The following is a 19,263-nucleotide window of genomic DNA, read 5'->3' on the forward strand; positions in this document are numbered from 1 at the left end:
GCCGAGCATGGAGGCGGACACCTGTAATCCCAGCTACTCAGGAGGCTGAGGCAGGAGAATTGCTTGAACCCAGAAGGCAGAGGTTGCAGTGAGCCAATATTATGCCACTGCACTCCAGACTGGGGGACAAGAGCGAAACTTCATCTCAAAAAAAAAAAAAAAAAGAAAAGAAAAGAAAAAGAAAAAGAAAAAAAAGACAAAAGAAAAGGGCAAAAATGAAAGGTTTGGACAAGGGTTATTTCTGACTCAGAATCTTGAGGTCCTATAAGGCCTCTTAGAGATCTATTTTTAACCAAATATCATGGATAATTAATTACAGCATCTTCTAAAAACTAACCCTGCAAACAGTTCTGTAGAATTAATGGGAAGGCAATAAAAGCTTTAGTGAGATCAGACTGTCCATTATAGAGTGTGGGAGAGAATAGTCATTAAGGAGCCAAAATCATTAGAGTCCTTTTGCCCTCTCTTCAGGTACTAGGACTGGGGACTAAGAAAATTGGCTAAGAAATGGAAGAAAACAGCCCTGCATAACCATAACCAACAACACCATCATCAATAATAGCAACATGTCCTGCCACAAACACCACCACAAAGCATGGCTTAGAAAACTTACCACAATATTCCTCAATAATGTTTAGCAGTCCAAGAATTTTCTTTTTAAAAAAGATCACAGCAAGAGAACATTATCCTTGGAAAATTTTCAAAGAAGAAATTACAAAAAGTTCAGAAAAGTGAGATGGGAAAAGCAATATGGTAGATGCTTCTCAAGTGTTTTATTTTTCATCATTACAATTTTAGTGATGAGAAAACTGAGGTTTAATTTAGCAAGGTCATATAAATTACAGTGTTATGTACTATCTTCCAAAAAATTGTAAATTTTTAATAAAAATTGACAATGTGGATCAAACAGCTTAAAATTATCTATACCCTTTTGCATTGTAAATTCATATCTGGGAAACCATACCTAAAACCTAATCATGGGATAGTCATGGTGGAAAACACCTGTAATCTCAACACTTTGGGAGGCCAAGGCAGGAGGATTGCTCGAACGCCTGATGGCAACAAAGTGGGACCCCCATCTCTACAAAAAACAAACAAACAAACAAAAAGAACTAATTATGAATACATGGGGATAAACCTTTATATCCAAAGGTAGGCATTCAACATTATTACTGATGATGAATAATTGAAAACACATAAAATGTCCAATGATTGGGGAATTATTAAGTATGTCCACTTAATGAACTATTATTGAAGCTATTAAAAAGGAAATTACACAAAATTTTCTGAACATGACAAAATAGCTAGAGTGTAACACTATTTTAAAAAAAAGCAGAATATAAAAATCTGTACACAACAATTGTACACAAGTACAGCTATATGCAGAAAATTGTGTTTCGACCCCCAAAAAAGCCAAGAAAAAAATACATCAAAATACTTGTGATTCTTTATGGAGTGCATACATGTGTAAATTTTAAAGTCAAAAATGAAATGATTTAAAGTCCTACTTAAAGCTGGGCATGGTGGCTCATGCCTGTAATCCCATCACTTTGGAAAGCCGAGGTGGGCAGATTGCTTGAGCTCAGGAGTTCAATACCAGTCTGGGCAACATGATGAAATCCATCTCTACAAAAAAAGCTACAACAATTAGGGCCAGGCACTGTGGCTCACACCTGCAATCCCAGCACTTTGGGAGGCCGAGGCAGGTGGATCACTTGAGGTCAGGAGTTTGAGACCAGCCTGGCCGACATGGTGAAACCCCATCTCTACCAAAAACACAAAAATCAGCCAGGGGTGGTGGTGAGCACCTGTAATTCCACCTACCCAGGAGGCTGAGGCAGGAGAATCGCTTGAATCTGGGAGGTACAGGTTGCAGTAAACTGAGATTGTGCCTCTGCACTCCAGCCTGGGTGACAGAGCAAGACTCCATCTCAAAAAAAAAAAAAAAAAAAAAAAAAAAAAAGCGACAAAAATTAGCCAGGTGAGGTGTGCATCCCAGCTACTCAGGAGGCTCAGATGGGAAAATCAAATGAGCCTGGGAGGTCGAGGCTGCAGTGAGCCACGATACTGCCACTACACTCCAGCCTGGGTGACAGAGCCAGACCTTGATTTAAAAAAAAAAAAAAAAAAAAAAAAAATCTCACTTAAGCTACTTATTAGCTATGTGATCCTGGGCAAGTTTTCTTAACCTCCATTATCCTCATTCTACCTCCTTAAAATTGCTCTGAGAACTGGATAGTGTACACAAAGCAGTAGGCACACAGTGGGTACTCAGTATATGGCAGCTAATAATAATATTTTTGTTCATTTCCATATTTTTATAATAAAGTATGTTTATATTATAATGCAAAGATACCAATAAACTCAATTTTTTTTTTTTTTTTAATGAAAACTGCCTAAGATCATGTAGCCAGTAAATGAACAGGTCAGAGTCTGAACTCAGGTCCAGCCAAATCCAAGACCATGTTTCTAAATCCTACCATATCCCCATGAAGAAAAGTGAGCCAAGATATAAGGGTTGTTGCTATGGATGAAATATGGTGGCAGGAACAGGATAGAGAAGAGAGCTCAGAGTGAAAGATTACTGGAGTCCAAGAGACCTTAATGAGGGAGAAAGAGTAAATGGCAGACAGGCCTGAAGCCTGGGCCTACCAAATAATACTCCTGAGAAAATGACATTCACTTCACTAGATCTCTCAACCAATAGTCAGGAACATCTTGCAATCATTTTGTACCACTTACTTGACCCTGACTGGCACTTAACCAGCAGTCAGTCTCCAGATCAGTCAGAAGGGAAATAAGCAAAAAGGTATAAAAAGCCCATGAGAATAGGGGGCTCTTGTTCAGCAGTCTCCTCACTCTGCATGGGTGCCATCTTCTTCACTCAAATTCCCCAGTGGAACCTCAGAGGGCCTAGGAGCTTTGAAAGGACACTGCGTTGTGCCCTGCTTTGTGAATCCCGGACCACTGAGTGTGGACCTGAGACCAGGGCTCCAGGAAAGCAGCCAGTGTTAAGAAATCCCACATCCTTCTGCGTTCTGAAAAATGGCTAGACTGCAAAGACCACCTCATATGTAACATCAATCTCTATCCTTCTTCATGTCTCCCATAAGACTTGCAAATGACCCCCTTGTTTATCTGCCTCTACAATACTCCAATTTTCTTCCATTTCTTTGAGATGTTCCTCATTAATAAAGGTTCTCCCTATGACAATAACTTCCTTAATTGTCCGGTGCATCGTTTTGGTGCTTTTTCTTTTATCGTCTGAGTTGCATAGGAAGTACCGTGAAATCAAAAGAGATGTTCAGACTTCCCTAGCTTGCATGGGCTAAACGTTACCAATGTACATATTTCAGAAATTGAATGCTATACAGGAAGTTCTTAGAGAACGATCAATGTTCTTGCTTTCCGTAGTATGTTTTATTAAGATTTCTCAATCTCTTTATTTGATATTCTTTTGGGTGGCTAGGGGTTGTTCAATCAATCCCCCCACCTCAGCCTCCTGAGTACCTGGGATTACAGGTATGCATCACTGAGCCCAGCTTTCCTTGATATGATTGATATATTCTTGGCATATTCTAACTATAAGCTTGCTATATTCATGGTATATTATGTCAGAATTATTATATCTGAAGACTTTTTTCTTCATAAAGGTTGTGTTTATCAATTTTTATAAATATAATATTCACTCTTCTTTGAAAATAGGGTTATTATGATTACAGATTTTTTGTAAAATATTTTTTGGATTGAGTTCTTTTGTTTTAAATGCCACATAAATCTCATGTATTTTTCAGGTGCATTATTCTTCTGATAATAAAATGTCATCAAGTCTTCCACTTTTGAAAATGACCAGTAATAAGTTGGCCACTGCCATTTTAAGTATTTTCTCATTTATACATAGGTTTTTATGTTTGAATATGATGCTTCCCTGAAAGCATTTAGAATCAGCTCCTAGGCTCAAGTGATCCACTCACATTTGCCTTTCAAAGTGCTGAGATTACAGGCATAAGGCACCGTACCCAGCCCAATTATCTTCTTCTCATGTGACTTCCAGTCATGGAGAACTAAAACCTGATGGCCCAGATCCCAAAAGAGACTTCTGATTACCTTGTGTTTTCTCTTTTCCTCAAGATGTGAGAAGCCCTATGAACTCAAGCCCAATAACTTGATATAAACCTCCAAGGGCTTATCACCACAGCAGAAGGTGCATTAGGCTAGAACTTTCCCCAGAAAAACTATTGCCAGCACTAAGAAAGTCTGGCAAAATATTTGGTTCGTGCATGCCCCTATATGAACGATAAGCAATATTGTGAATGTCACCAACCGCACTGACATATAAGCTTAAGAGCTTCAAGATGTATAACCAAAAGATTTTTCCCCCACCAATCTCATGAAAATCACTGAACCTTTAGAATTCAACTCCTGGCTCTTTACTTAAATACAATCTTTTATATTAGTGATTCTTTTTTCACTTTAGCCATCCCTCTTTTAAGATGCCTGACCTCCAGGACTCTAAAACAACTGACATTTGCCACTACTTCTCAAAGGATACTTCAACTGGTTTTATAGGAAAAAAAAAAAAAAAAAAAACAACAACAACAACAACAAAAGCCCTCAAGAGACTATTTCTTAGTCCCTTCTTTATCTCAAACAAGAGGTTTATGATCTTCTGTGAGTTGTTTAGCAATGAATAATATTCACATTAAACAAAAATCAGGATTGGGGGACTGACAATGTTGAACCCTCATCTCTCAGAAACCAGTAATGGGTGGCTGAGGGAACTTTCTAACTAGAAGTCTGACCTTAAATCAATCTTCTTGCCCCACAAAGGTGTTTCTTCAAATATGTTAGGATAACTGGAGTGGAAATGTGATTTACAGTCTGAGATTTAGAACATCACTTTTATTCCCCCAGGCATAAACAAACAACCCACTAAAACCCAATGGGTGACATTTTCTGGAAAAGATGTAGCAAGGTAGATGCACAGAAGAAAAGAACTACACTATCAGGGTTCACCTGATGGATGCCATGCTCCGGTGATGACAAGACTGAAATTTGAGGTTAAAATACGAGGCCCTCTGAAGATCCTCACCAAATAATCCCCAGGTACATAGGTTGCAAACTTTAAGGAGGTATATTCACTCTCAAGTGCCAGCCTGTACTTGCAGAACCCTGAGAGTAAGTGCCTCCTTATATCTGAACCCTAGCCACCTGCCTTGTTTCACCTTAACCCTGGAACTGACTCAGATATCACTTCTCTGAGAAGGCTTCCATGTTTATTCTCCCCATCATCCTGTCCCCCAACACGTATACACACCAGTCTGAATTAGGGGCTACCATGTGCTGACCTCTACCGTAGTTCTTATCACATTGTGTTGCTATTGTCTATTTACTTATCTGCCTCCTTTAATGGACTATGAGCACCTTGAGGGAAGTAAGGTGTGTTCTATGTCTCTGAATCCCTTATTTATGTCATTTAGTGGACACGCTCTACCTATTTACTAATGAATAAAAATACATATAAGGGATCCTGAGAAAAGAGTAAGCTGGCCAGGTGCGGTGGTTCATGCCTGTAATCCTAGCACTTTGTGAGGCCAGGGCAGGTGGATCACCTGAGGTCAGGAGTTCGAGGCCAGCCGGGCCAACATGGTGAAACCCAGTCTCTACTAAAAATAAAAAAGTAGCCAGGCATAGTGACACATGCCTGTAATCCCAGCTACTCGGGAGGCCAAGGCAGGAGAATCTCTTGAACCCGGGAGGCAGAGGTTGCGGTGAGTCGAGATCACGCCACTGCACTCCAGCCTGGGTGACAAGAGTGAGACTCCATCACAAAAAAAAAAAAAAAAAAAAAAAAAAAAAAAAAAAAAAAAAGTAAGCAGATTCTCTTAAGCCTATGTGGAAAACGAGCTTCTTTCTAGTTCATGGTGCTATGGTGACATTGCAAGCCATTTGCCTATGCTAAAACCTGTATGATTGGGAAGTCCATGAGGACAAGCTTGATAGCAGATGCTCAATAAAATGTTATTGAATGAATCAATTGGGCCTTAGGAGATTCAGGTTCTAGTGGCAAATCTGGTACTATGTAGCTGTGTGGGAACTTCAACAATCACGTCCCTACCTCTGGATCTCGGTTTCCCCATCTGTTGAATGGAGGGATAAACTTGCTAATATTCTGTCTCTCTTTATCTCATTAGTTTATATAAAGTACTTACAATGACACCTGCTATTTGGGAGCACTCTAAAAGTGTCTGCTTCTCTCGTTTAATCTACAAATCCCATTTTTCAAGCAAATTCTTACATGAAAGCCCAATATAAACCGCTGTTTCATTTGATCATGAAAGATGGGAGACACTGAAGATCCAAGGAGGACAGTTTGGAAAAGTTTGAGATCTGTCCTGGGGTTACAAAATGCTCGCTGATGTTATAAAGACTATGTAAAAATCAAGGCCCTGGGCTCTGCTATAGAGATTCTGATTCTTTAGGTATAAGGTAGGTCCTGTGACGGGATAAAAAAGATCCTCAGGTGACTTGGATATGAAGTTATATGAGAAATAATGAACTAAATACTATTTAAGGTCCCTGCCAACACGGACATTTTACAATCCTACATTTTCCTTTGGTTAATTTGGGAAATATATAATTTCAAACCAACACTGTTTTCCACAAATTACCTTCTACAATGTTCCTAGTAGAGTCAATAACAATGCATTATTGAGCACCAGCTATATGCCAGACACTGAGCGAAATGATTTACAGACACTCTCTGATATAAGTATTATCTGATTTGCTCCTCATGACCTTGTGAGGTGGATTAATACTCCCCCACTATACTGATGAGGGAAACAGATGCTCAACAAGCTCAATTAATGTTGCCAAGATCCCATAGCTAACAAATAAAACTCAAATCTAAGGAGACCCAAGACTTCTTAGACACCTGGGATTTCCTTTGGTTACAGAGACATAGAGGTAAAGACAAGGCAATGCCAATTGAAGGCATAGATATCTAACTCTAAAGCAGTGAAAGAAGTCATGGTCAGATCAATGACACACGGCCTCCCACTTGTCCCTGTTAGACATAAACTATTCACGGTAAGTCCTAGAGCAGATCATCAGGGGCAGGAACTCTTCAGAATCCTCAGGCTTTCTCCATGAGCTCTAGGAAGCACTGTCATTTCTGCTAAATAACGAGTACCTACAATGAGGTCAATGCTACTGAGTGACCTTTTGGAGCCAATAATGAAAAATTTTTAATGAGAAGGCCCTCTGCACATATAATGTGAAATCCAAAAGGGTATCACAATTCCATCCAAAGTGGCTTTAAGCAATTTTTTTTCCAGTGAAACAAGATGTGTTGACTCAGGGCCAGCAGTATTGGCAATAGGAGGGCATGGCACATTCTGCATTCTCAGCTTCCAAAGCAACTGCTCTTTCCTAACAATAGCCTCCCAGTAGGGTCCCCAAGACTTTTTCTCAAAACCTCCAGAGAGCCTCAGCCTCAGCTGTTTGAGTACTGGCTCCTCCTCTCACTACCACCACAATTCCCAGCTTTCAAAATAAGATTCAACGAGGACAATGACCATGACAGGCCAATGAATTTTCAAAACCTCTCTTAAGTCCTCAATAACGAAAGTCAGTTCATTAAGTCAGCATCCCTAAAAGCAGTGGTCAAATGATAAGTAGGAGCTTCTGAAATTGGCAGGCAAATTATCACTGAGTTAAAGAGTTATTATAAATCATACATTAAGCGGCAAAAAGGTCGGGCACTGTGGCTCATGCCTGTAATCTCAACACTTTGGAGGCCAAGGTGGGTTGGATCACTTGAGGTCAGGTGTTTGAGACCAGCCTGGCCAACATGATGAAACCATGTCTCTATTAAAAATACAAGAGTTAGCCAGGCATGGTGGCGAGTGCTTGTAATCCCAGCTACTCGGGAGGCTCAGGCAGGAGAATCAGTTGAACTCAGGAGGCAGAGGCTGCAGTGAGCACACTGATCTCCAGCCTGGGGGACAGAGCGAGACTCCATCTAAAAAAAAAAAAAAGACCGAGTGTGGTGGCTGATGCCTGTAATCACAGAGCTTTGGGAGACCAAGGTGGTGGGAGGATAGCTTGAGCCCAGGAGTTCAAGACCAGTCTGGGTAAACAGAGCAAGACCCTGTCTTTCTTTCTTTTTTAAAAAAGCAGCAAAGATGTCGTAATCAGCAGCTCTGATGGAGTCCCACAGACCCCCACAGGAACCTGGCATCACCAAGGAGTCATTTTTCTTTTGTTTATAAGTCATTATGCTCAGGCTCACACACCTTTTTTTCTGCATAGCACTCATTGACATTTGCAGTGAGGTTCATGGGGTTAAGAGAATTAAGGCTCAAAGTTCAACATAAAGGAAGACATGAGAAAAGTCTCAGATCTGTTGGTGGCTTTGGTGTAAATGGGCACCTGTTCAAAATCAGACCCTCATACCAGAAAAAGGAACCATTTATGTAATTTCATGTACCATGTATCTCCCAATCTTCCAACTGATAGGCAAGTAGCAGCTATTTTTAAAAAGAAGTACAAAATTATCTTACATTAATAATAATGTTGAAATACCTAACGTTCATTTAAACACTGTGCACACTCGGCATTATCTCATCCCCATTTTACAAGATAAGAAAAATTAACACTTAGAGAGGTGAAGTTACTTGCCAAGGTTACAGAGCTATTAAGATGTAGAGGTAGAGTTCAAATTTGGGTTACTTGATTCCAGAGTCCATAATGTTAACTTTTAAATAAGTCATGCACTTGGACCTGGATAGACTTACTGAAGTAAAATAAACTGGAGTGAATAAGAAAATAATACAAATACAAATATCTGACTCACTAGTTACACAGTCACATTTAACCAGAACGGTCACCAATCTAAATCTAAAAAATGTTCACTGAAATATTACTTATAATAGTAAAAAATCGAAATAAGCTATATTTCCAAGAATAGCTAAATATTAAATGAAGTATAGCTCTCGTAATAATGAAATTTGAATGTATCCATTATTCATTTACCAACATTTCACTGAACATCTACTATATGTCGGGCACTCCTTTATGTGCTGGGAAAACACATAAATGTTTTTCCCATAATGGTCACTAACTACTCAGTGCTACTCTTGTGCCACAAAATACCCATAGAAAATGCTTAATAAATGAATATGGGTATATTCCAATAATGTGCTGGGAAAACTCATAAATGTTTTTCACATAATGGTCACTAACTACTCAGTGCTACTCTTGTGCCACAAAATACCCATAGAAAATGCTTAATAAATGAATATGGGTATATTCCAATAAAACTTTATTTACAAAAGCAGGTGGTGAGCTGGAATGGGCCCAGGGGTTTGTTAACCACTCCTCTTTACCTTCATAACAAATAATACAAACTTCATTTGACTTCTACTATATAACCTCCTCTTTTTAACATCTTTGATAGATATTAACCCCATTTTACAGAGGATAAGATGAGACTCAGAGAGAGAAATATCTTGTCCAAGATTATACAACTAAAAGAGTGAGTTTTTAAATCCAGTTCCCAAGAGAGATGCCAAGCAACCTGTTCCTGACAAGTTGTAGACATACAAATGCTAATTTAACACTTTCTAGGGAAATTTGTTCCTTAGAAGAATCTAACTCTGACCATTTTGGGAAATAAACCCAAAAAATCCCCTTTTAATATATTCTTTAGGAAAATATGCTTTAAAGAAAAGGTCGCTTACAGACGGTCTGAGTCAAAAACCTCAGTAGAAGTTTAAGGGTATCTTTTGATTGCTATCGTGTGAAGGGGAAATGGGACTGGCAGGGAAAGTTTCCTTATCCTTCCTAATCAACCTCCCAGGGCCTTGGCATTGGATCACAGTGGATGAACATGTCCAAGTGCTCTGTATCCACAAATCAAAAAGACTACATGGTCTCAGGGTTGCCTCAACAGGTATATGACCATATGTAGCTGAAGACTTACCAATGTTAATTTCATCATCAGTCAGAGTGTCTCCAATGAAATCAAACTGAAATGACTGCAGCGTCTGGGAAAATTTCTGAACAGCAGAGGAATAATCTGCAAAGGAAGGGTAACAAGAAAAATGGTCAATAATGCTATGCTTTGATCTATTTCCTCATCTCTGTAAGAGCAGATAAAAGAAAACCAAAGGTAAGTGCTCTGAGCAGGTTGCAACTAGCATTTAATGAAATAAAACAAAAGATTAGATATGCAGTAGAAGAAAGTTTGAACAACTAAAATCACAAGAAGAAAGGATGGGGCATCTCAGTAAAGTCCTTAAAAGTTGTGGGACATGTTTTTTATCCTCAACACCTCTCCTCTTTGACCTGCTCTACTCAAAGCATGGAAGACATGAAACTACTTAGTTATACTCTTAGGAGGGTCTCCTTACACATTTCCTAAACCCCTATTATGGGCAATACACTAGAAGCTTTCCATTTTATACGTGTGGAGTTCAAAGTCCCAGAGCTGGGTGGCAAAGCTGGAAAGAGAAGCCAAGTGGTCTGTCTGCTTCTCCAGAGCCCTATCCATGATGATACAGATACCACCTGGACATTTTATATGTTAACCAGATGACAGCCTGTGTTAGGATGCTATCTGGAAGACGAAGAGACTTAACTTATTCACAGAGTATTTATAAAGAGACCTAACCTAAGAAAGCAATGAATGAAAACAATCAGGGTGACATGGCCAAACAAATGCTTTTATTTTTGGTCAATGATTTTGAATTTTAGAATATATTTTAGTGTATAAGTTGATATAAAATTAAATCATGTTTAGCTATACTTTTGAGAAGTTATCTTCATTGAGACATTTTAAATATGTCCCCACCAAAAGGTCCAACCCAAATTTTGACCCTTGTTGCACTCCAAGAGTGGTTCTAAGGCCAGCAGCATCATCACCTGGGAGGTGGAAGGAAATGCATATTGCCAAGCCCTACCCTAGACTTAATAAATTAGAAATTGCACTTTTACACAATCCCCAGGGCATTCATATACTCTTTAACTTTGAGGCGCACTGATATTACCAACTAAGCCAACCTGTTAGACCATATTCTAGCAAAGCTTAAGCTTGTTGCTGATTTTTGGCTCCCTTTTCCGATTTCTTCTTTCTCTCCCTAGTTTAATCACCCTTCTCATCCTGAGTTTTCAAACCTATCATATGCATGGACTTACTGAGCCTGAGTATTTGCTCTCAGACCAAGGAAAATGGAGACAAAGCAAGCAATCACGCTGAGTCCTTTTAATGAAAAGCTGTCATAGTTAAGCAAAAATACAACACAATAAGTTCAAGCATTTGGCTAAAACAAATTATATGCCAAAAATTTTATTAGCATTTTATCTTTGTCTTATTTTCAGAAATACTTATTTTCAGAATTTTAAGTCTTAATTTTTTGAACAAATCACTGAAAATAGTAATAATAACAATATTGAGATTTTTACACAGACCAGGTTACCATGGCTTCTCACAATTTTGACAACCTAGAATCACATTTTCCACTACAAATCTAAGCCACATGAATGTGACAAGTGCATGCACACCCTTCAAATCCTTTCACAGTACATCAGCAACGAGAACACAAAACTGGCTCCATATCTGGAAAACAATTGATTTTTTTCTGCTTTCCTTGGCTAGTAGTAAAAAAGGGCAGGCCCAGAATTCCCCATCTGCTCTCTGTTATGCTCAGGGAAATTAAATAAAAACATTTATTGTGTTGCTCTTCCACACCTACTAGTATTTCCTAAATATTATTTGAGCCAAGGAAAGAACAGTTATTAATTATCCTCTTCTTAAAATTATCTCAAAATTTCAGAAACCACAAATACTACAATGTTCAACATTTATAGTATTTTGAAAATAAAGGCATGGAATAAGGAAGAAGTTGCATCTAGTCTCCCTTTTCATTATTTGTACCTATCTCTTCTTTTCTCCAGACTCTGGGCCTTTAAAACACTATATCTACAAAAGGCCTTGAAATTTTATGAGAAACTTTCCACAAACATTTCCATTTACTGTTCCCAACTACATAAAAGTAGGAAATACTGTCCTCACTTTAGAATCAAAAGAACAAATGAAATAATGCACACAAATTCCATTCAAAAATATGAACAAGCAGCCGGGTGTGGTGGCTCACGCCTGTAATCCTAGTACTTTGGGATGCTGAGGCAGGCAGATCACCTGAGGTCAGGAGTTTGAGACCAGCCTGGCCAACTTGGTGAAATCCCATCTTTACTAAAAATACAAAAATTAGCCAGGTGTGGTGGCGGGTGCCTGTAGTCCCATCTACTTGGTGGTGGAGACGGGAGAATCACTTGAACCTGGGAGGTGGAGGTTGCAGTGAGCCGAGATCATGTCACTGAACTCCAGCCTGGGAGCCTAGGTGCCAGAGCAAGACTCCATCTCAAAAAAAAAAAAAAAAAGAACAAGCACAAATTCACAGCTCTTCTTGAAACAAGTTCCAGGTTCCCATATATTTGTCCCTTGTGCTGAGAAAAGTCCTGGAAAAGACTCATGTATTTTAGATAAATAAGTGAAGTGGATGACTTCTAGACTACAAAAAATCCATACATAACCTAGAAATGCTTGTCATGTGTGACACATTCAATTCCTTATCATCTTAAAATTCACTACATCACTCCAAACAATGTGAACTCATCATTTTATCCTCCCCATCCCCGTCCACTCTGCCACTATGTCAATATTTTTCAGTCCAGCTTTCAGGGTCCTCTCTCCATCACCTTACTTATGTATGTGTCTTCCACAATTTCTTCACTTCACCTTTCCCTTACACATTATAGAATGTAGTTGGATAGTGCTTTTTAGGCACTTTGAACTTTAAGGGAATGATGTAGAATATGAACAAGATTAATTAATTAGTGTAGACACCTGTTTTTCATCACGATACTTTTCGAGAGTTTCATGAAAATAGAATCATACAAAATAGACTCATTTAGGTCTGCACAATGTTTTAAAATTCATCCATGTTATTGCTTGTATCAATAATTTACTGTTTTTGTTGCTAAGTAACACTCCATTATGTAAATATACCACAATGTGTTTATTTATCATTTCTTCATGGACATCAGTGTTTATTCCAGTTTTTAAACATTGTGAATAAAGTTTCGATGAAAATTCATGCACAAGCCTCTTCAGGACATACGTTTTCATTTCTCCAATGCATGGGTTACATGGTAAATTGGTAAGTATACATAACCAGAGTGCCACATTTAGCTAAAAAGAAATCAAGAGCCAGGTGCGGTGGCTCATGCCTGTAATCCAAGCACTTTGGGAGGCCAACGCAGGCAGATTACTTGAGGTCAGGAGTTCGAGACCAGCCTGGCCAACATGGTGAAACCCCATCTCTACTAAAAATACAAAAATTAGCCAGGCATGGTGTCATGCACCTGTAGTCCCAGCTACTTGGGAGGCTGAAGCAGGAGAATCGCTTGAACCCGGGAAGCAGAGATTGCAGTGAGCCGAGATCCTGCCACTGCACTCCAGCCTGGGCAACAGAGAGAGACTCTGTCTCAAAAAAAAGAAAAAAGAAAAAGAAAGAAAGAAAGAAAAGAAATTTAAAAAGCAATCACAGTGGGTTGCAGTGGCTCATGCCTTTAATCTCAAAGCATTGGGAGGCCAAGGCAGGAGGATTTATTGAGGTCAGGAGTTTGAGATCAGCCTGTGCAATATAGTGAGACCCTGTCTTCACACACACAAAAAAATTCTTTAAATGAGCTATGCGTGGTGGTGCAAGCCTGTAGTCCTAGCTACTTGAGAGGCTGAGGCGAGAGGATTGATTGAGCCCAGGAGTTCAAGGCTACATTGAGCTATGATCATGCTATTGCACTCCTGCCTGGGTGAAAGTGAGACCCTGTATCTTAAAAATATAAAAATTTTTAAAAAGAAAGCAATCACATTTGCAATAGCTACAAAAAAATAAAATACCTAGGAATAAATTTAACCAAGGAAGTAAAAGATCTACACATGGAAAACTATAAAACACTGAAGAAGGAAAGTGAATAGGATGCACAAAAATAAGGAAAAGACATCCCATGTTCAAGAATTTTATAAGTCAATATTGTTAAAATGAACATACTACCCAAAACAATCTATACTTCAGTACAATCTCTAGCAAAATGCAACGGGCATTCTTCACAGAAACATCAAAACAAATGCTACAATTTCTCTGGAATCACAAAAGACCCCAAAAGCAGTATATCAAAGAGATATCTACATCATTTTTATTGCAGTACCTATTTACAATGCCAAAATATGGAATCAACCTCAGTGTTCATCAATATATAAATGAATAAAGAAAATGGGTCATGCGCAGTGGCTCACGTCTGTAATCCCAGCACTTTGGGAGGCCAAGGCGGGTGGATCACTTAAGGTCAGGAGTTTGAGACCAGCCTGACCAACATGGTAAAACTCCATCTCTACTAAAAAAATACAAAATTACCTAGGTGTGATGGTGCTTGCCTGTAATCCCAGCTACTTGAGAGGCTGAGAATGTGTGGTTTAGTTTCAAGAATCACTTGAACACAGTAGACAGAGGTTGCAGTGAGCCGAGATCACACCATTGCACTCCAGCCTGAACAACAAAAGCAAAACTTCATCTCAAAAAAAGAAAGAAAGAAAGAAAGAAAGAAAGAAAGAAAGAAAGAAAGAAAGAAAGAAAGAAAGAAAGAAAGAAAGAAAAGAAAAAGAAAATGTAATATATATACACAGTGAAATACTATTCAGCAATTAAAAAGCATGAATCCTGGCATTCATGGCAACATGGATGAGCCTTGAAAACATTATGTTAACTAAAATAAGCCAGGGACAAGAAAGATAAATACCACATGCTCTTACTCATATGTGGGAGCTAAAAAAGCTGATCTCATAGAAGTAGAGAATAGAGTAGTGGTTACTAGAGGCTTGGAAGGGTAGGGAGGAGCAGGGGATAAAGAGGAGTTGGTTAGGCCTGTCTCAAAGAAACAAAGAAGAGTTGGTTAATGTATACAAAATTATGGCTAGATAGAAGAAAAAGTTCCACTTTCTATTGCAATGCAGTGTGACTATAGTTAACAATATTTTATTGTATATATTCAAATAGTTATAAAATAGGATTTTGAATGTTCCCCAAAGAAATGATAAATATTTTAGGTCATGCTAATTACTCTGATTTGGTCATTACACATTATATACATGTATTGAAATATCCCACTGCATCCCATAAATATGTACAAATATGTATCAAATAAAAATGTTTTTATCAATCCTTTATAAAATAAATGACCTTTTTTTTCAAACGTGATTATACCATTTTGCATTCTGCAGGAGAATTTCAGATGATCCACATACTTGCCAACACCTGGTTATTATTTATTTATTTATTTTCATTTTAGTGATTCTAATGGGTGTGTAATAGAATCTCACTAGTTTTAATTTGCATTTTCCTGGTGATTAATGATATGAATGTCTTATATATTTATTGAGCATTTGCATATCTTTTTTCCAAGAAGGGTCTATTCAAATCTCTTGCCCATTTTATAACTGAGTTGTCTTATTACTAAACTATAAGATTTCTTTATGTATTCTGGAAACGAGTCTTTTGCCAGATAAATGTATTGCAAATATTCTTTAAATTAACAAAGGGCTTAGCAATCTGAATACTCTTTATTTAATTTTAAAAAGACTGAATCTCTATAAGAACAGTGACTTTTTGGTATATTAAGGTAGCCTAATCAAAGCACCATCTCCATCTCTGCAGTAACACTGAAAACCCACAGTCACAAAGCTACAACAGCTGTGAAAATCAACAGCTTAGCAGCCACTAGAGAAGGCAGAATGTGGTTGAAGTTTCACAAGGCCCTACCCCCAGAAAATTGCCATCCAGTTTAATATGTCCTATAAGCTCTATACTCAAAATCTGTCTTAGTTTGTTCTGACTTAAAGTTCATTCTGTGAAAATAACACCACTATTGGGGAATTTGTCAAAAATAATCATCTCAAATAGTTTAAGATTATGGTGACCTGAAGCAGTGTGACAAGCTGAAATTAACAGGAGGCTGACCAAAACACTTGGTAAAACAAAAATAATTAATTAAATAAAATCGAAGAACACCCTAGGCTTGGTGGCTCATTCCTATAATCCCAGCACTTTGGGAGACTGAGGCTGGAGGATGACTTGAGTCCAAGAGTTCGAGACTAGCCTGAGTAACATAGTGAGACCCCATCTCTAGAAAAAATAAAAATAAAAAATAGCCAGGTGAGGTAGTGTATGCCTGCGGTCAAAGCTACTCAGGAGGTTGAAGTGGCAAGATTGCTTGAGCCCAAGAGGTCGAGGCTGTAGTGAGTAGTGATCACACGTGCACTGCAGTCTGAGTAACAGAGAGAGACCCTATCTCAAAATAATAACCATAATAATTTTTAATGGACAATGACATGCCCACGGGGGCTTTGAAAAGTTGCAATGTAAAATCTAGAAAGACATGGGTCATAAAAAAGGATATGTGCATGTTCCAGGCTATGCATAGGCCTATGAAAGACTTAAGAAGTTCCTAATCTCTCACCTCTTGCTTAGCCTTGAGGTTCTGCACAAGCAGGAAGAGAAAGATAAGGCATAATGGTCATCTGCCTAGATGAATGTTGTTGAAAGCATATCCCAATTCACACAATGACCAGCAGCAAAAGCTCAAGGCTTATTGGTTCAAAGTATTTAAATTAAATCATTGTTCAATCATTAGCTGCCCACTAAGCAAACCTACCAGAGGCTTCAGTGGTTTCTAACAAAGAATACACACTTTATATAATTAGTCCAAAAAGTCAATAAATAAGCAAACTATAACAAACAATCACCCTGGGGAATGGAAAATATCTAATTTCCAGAGTTGCCACATGATTTTATATGTTCACTTTTCAACAAAAAATTATGAGACAGACTAAGACACAGGAAACAATAGTCCATGCTCAAGGGGATACCATGCCTAAGAACTAAGGAAAGACTGAGAACAATGTCTCACCAAAGAGAAAATATCAATAAAATAATAATTTTAAAAGAACCAATTAAAACATACAGATAGTGAGGGAGCTGCTGAATAAATTCTTCCACTGTTCAGTCCCCAGCTGGATAGTTCTCAGTAATATTTCATAAGGCTCTTCAGAGGCTACAGCAGGATTAAACCAGTTGTCTGAGCATTGGCCAACTCAATAATGCATCCAAATATTGGCTTTTCCTCCTTTCCCATTTCACTGCTTTTTCACTCCCTGCATTGATCATTTCCTTTGTCCCTCACTCTTGCTTCTACTTAAACTACCTCTGCTCCCAAGCCTCTGCATCAAGCTCTCTCTGCTTTTAGGGGGAAGCCAGGTAAAGATAATGAGCTCTTCATTACTGGAGCTGACTACTACTCATTACTGGAGCAAATGTTAGAAAAAGATTCTAGGCATTAGATTACAAGAAACTTTATTGAAATATTGGGGAGGAATCAGTAACTGGAATGGGAAGTTTGGAGATAAAAAGAAGGGGAGCAAGAATGAAGGAGGAGGAAAATACGTGAGCTGCTTCAGAGAAAAGATAATCTTTTCTTATCCATAATCTCAAAACCTAAAATAATGTCTAGTATAAAGCAGGTCCTCAATGTTAGCCAAATTAATGTATGACTTTAAAAGAATAAATCAACTTTTTAATTTCTAAAGGTCTAATTTAATAGATTGAAGCTGTCCAAAAAATTAAATCTACTTTTTCTCCAAATTCATCTTCTTTTCTTAAAACAGGGTCTCATTGTGTCGCCCAGGCTGGAGTGCAGTGGGATCACAGCTCACTGCAGCCTTGACCTCCCGGGCTCACGTGATCCTCCCATCTTAGCCTCCCAAGTAGCTAAGACTACAAATACATACCACTCTACCCAACTAATTTCTAAAATTTTTTGTAGAGACAGACTCTTGCTTTGTTTCCCAGGTTGGTCTTGAAGTCCTGGCTTCAAGTGATCCTCCCACTTCGACCACCCAAAGTGATGGGATTACAGGCATGAGCCACCGCACTCAGCCCCCAAATCCACTTTAATATATAAGCAGTTTACTGCCATTTCAGTGGTCCCAGGAATATTAAATAAATGTTGCAAAAATTTAGCACAGCTTACAGTTTCATTACTATAGCTGTATTACATTAGGAATTTATAGAGTGGGTCAGACGTGGTGACTCACGCCTGTAATCCCAGCACCTTGGGAAGCTGAGGCATGCGGACTTCCTGAAGCTCAGGAGTTCAAGAGCAGCCTAGGCAACATTGTGAGACCCTGTCTCTACCAAAAAAAAAAAAAAAAAAATAGCCGAGCGTGGTGGTGTGCACCTGTAGTCCCAGCTACTCAGGAGACTGAGGCAGGAGAATTGCTTGAGCCCGGGAGGCAGAGGTTGCAGTAAGGTGAGATCAAATGCCATTGCACTTCAGCCTGGGTGACAGAGCGAGACCCTATGTCAAAAAAAAAAAGGAATTTATAGCCAGTGGATATCCGAAACTCCATGTGAATTGTGCCAGTAATCCATTATGCTATAAAAGCTGCATAAGGATAACCTACAGAAAATTGTTCTGAGATATTAATGCCAAAGGTACAGATCAACCCAGGGAGTGGAAAAAGGGTGTATCAAGAAAAGGAAATAATGAAGCCCAAGTCCTAATTAGTTTCCACTTACAGAGGAGACAAACTACAACACAACATGTATAGAACAGGAAAACATGTATAAAATGTTATGTACAAGTACAGGTATATACATTTACCTGCATTGTGTATAACTCCATTTGCACCTAGTTTTTAATTGGGATGAAACTTAGGTAGCTAAGTTTCAATATGACTCAAAACTTCAAGGATGCAACTCTACTTCTAAAGTAGATTACACAATAAAAATGCCCAAGGGATTCCTAGGCTTTGTGGTTTTGACTACTTTTGTTTTAAAATAAAAAATGTTCTCTTAACACATGCATCCCTTTATACTTATGGATTTATTAGTTTGAATGAATCATAACCTGGTAAGGTTGTGGTCCTTTCCAAAGCAAAATGAGGTAGTGGAAATATCACTAAGACAGGAGTTTTAGTCTTGCCTCTGGAACAAATCAGTTTTGTGAGTTTGGGCAAGTTAACTTGCCTCCCTGGGCCTCAATTAATCAAAAAAAAAAGAATGCTACTACTTACCAGTTACTGTGGCTTCCCTTTAGTTCCTACAGTTGTGAAAGAAACATATCATCTACCTCATTGGCTTGTCA

General features: G+C 38.5%; 1 protein-coding gene across 3 annotated transcripts in view; it reads right to left on the reverse strand.

Moving 5' to 3' along the window:
- Positions 1-19,263, reverse strand: part of OPHN1 (oligophrenin 1) — a 376,301-nt gene that overhangs the window by 239,628 nt on the left and 117,410 nt on the right. For all 3 annotated transcript variants that reach the window (XM_050776883.1, XM_050776881.1, XM_050776882.1), the window contains exon 3: positions 9,986-10,081. In XM_050776883.1, coding sequence (XP_050632840.1) covers positions 9,986-10,081 — 96 coding nt within the window. The remainder of the gene's footprint in view (positions 1-9,985; positions 10,082-19,263) is intronic.

Source organism: Macaca thibetana, chromosome X (genome assembly GCF_024542745.1).
Source record: "Macaca thibetana thibetana isolate TM-01 chromosome X, ASM2454274v1, whole genome shotgun sequence".
NCBI classification, from domain to species: Eukaryota; Metazoa; Chordata; class Mammalia; order Primates; family Cercopithecidae; genus Macaca; species Macaca thibetana.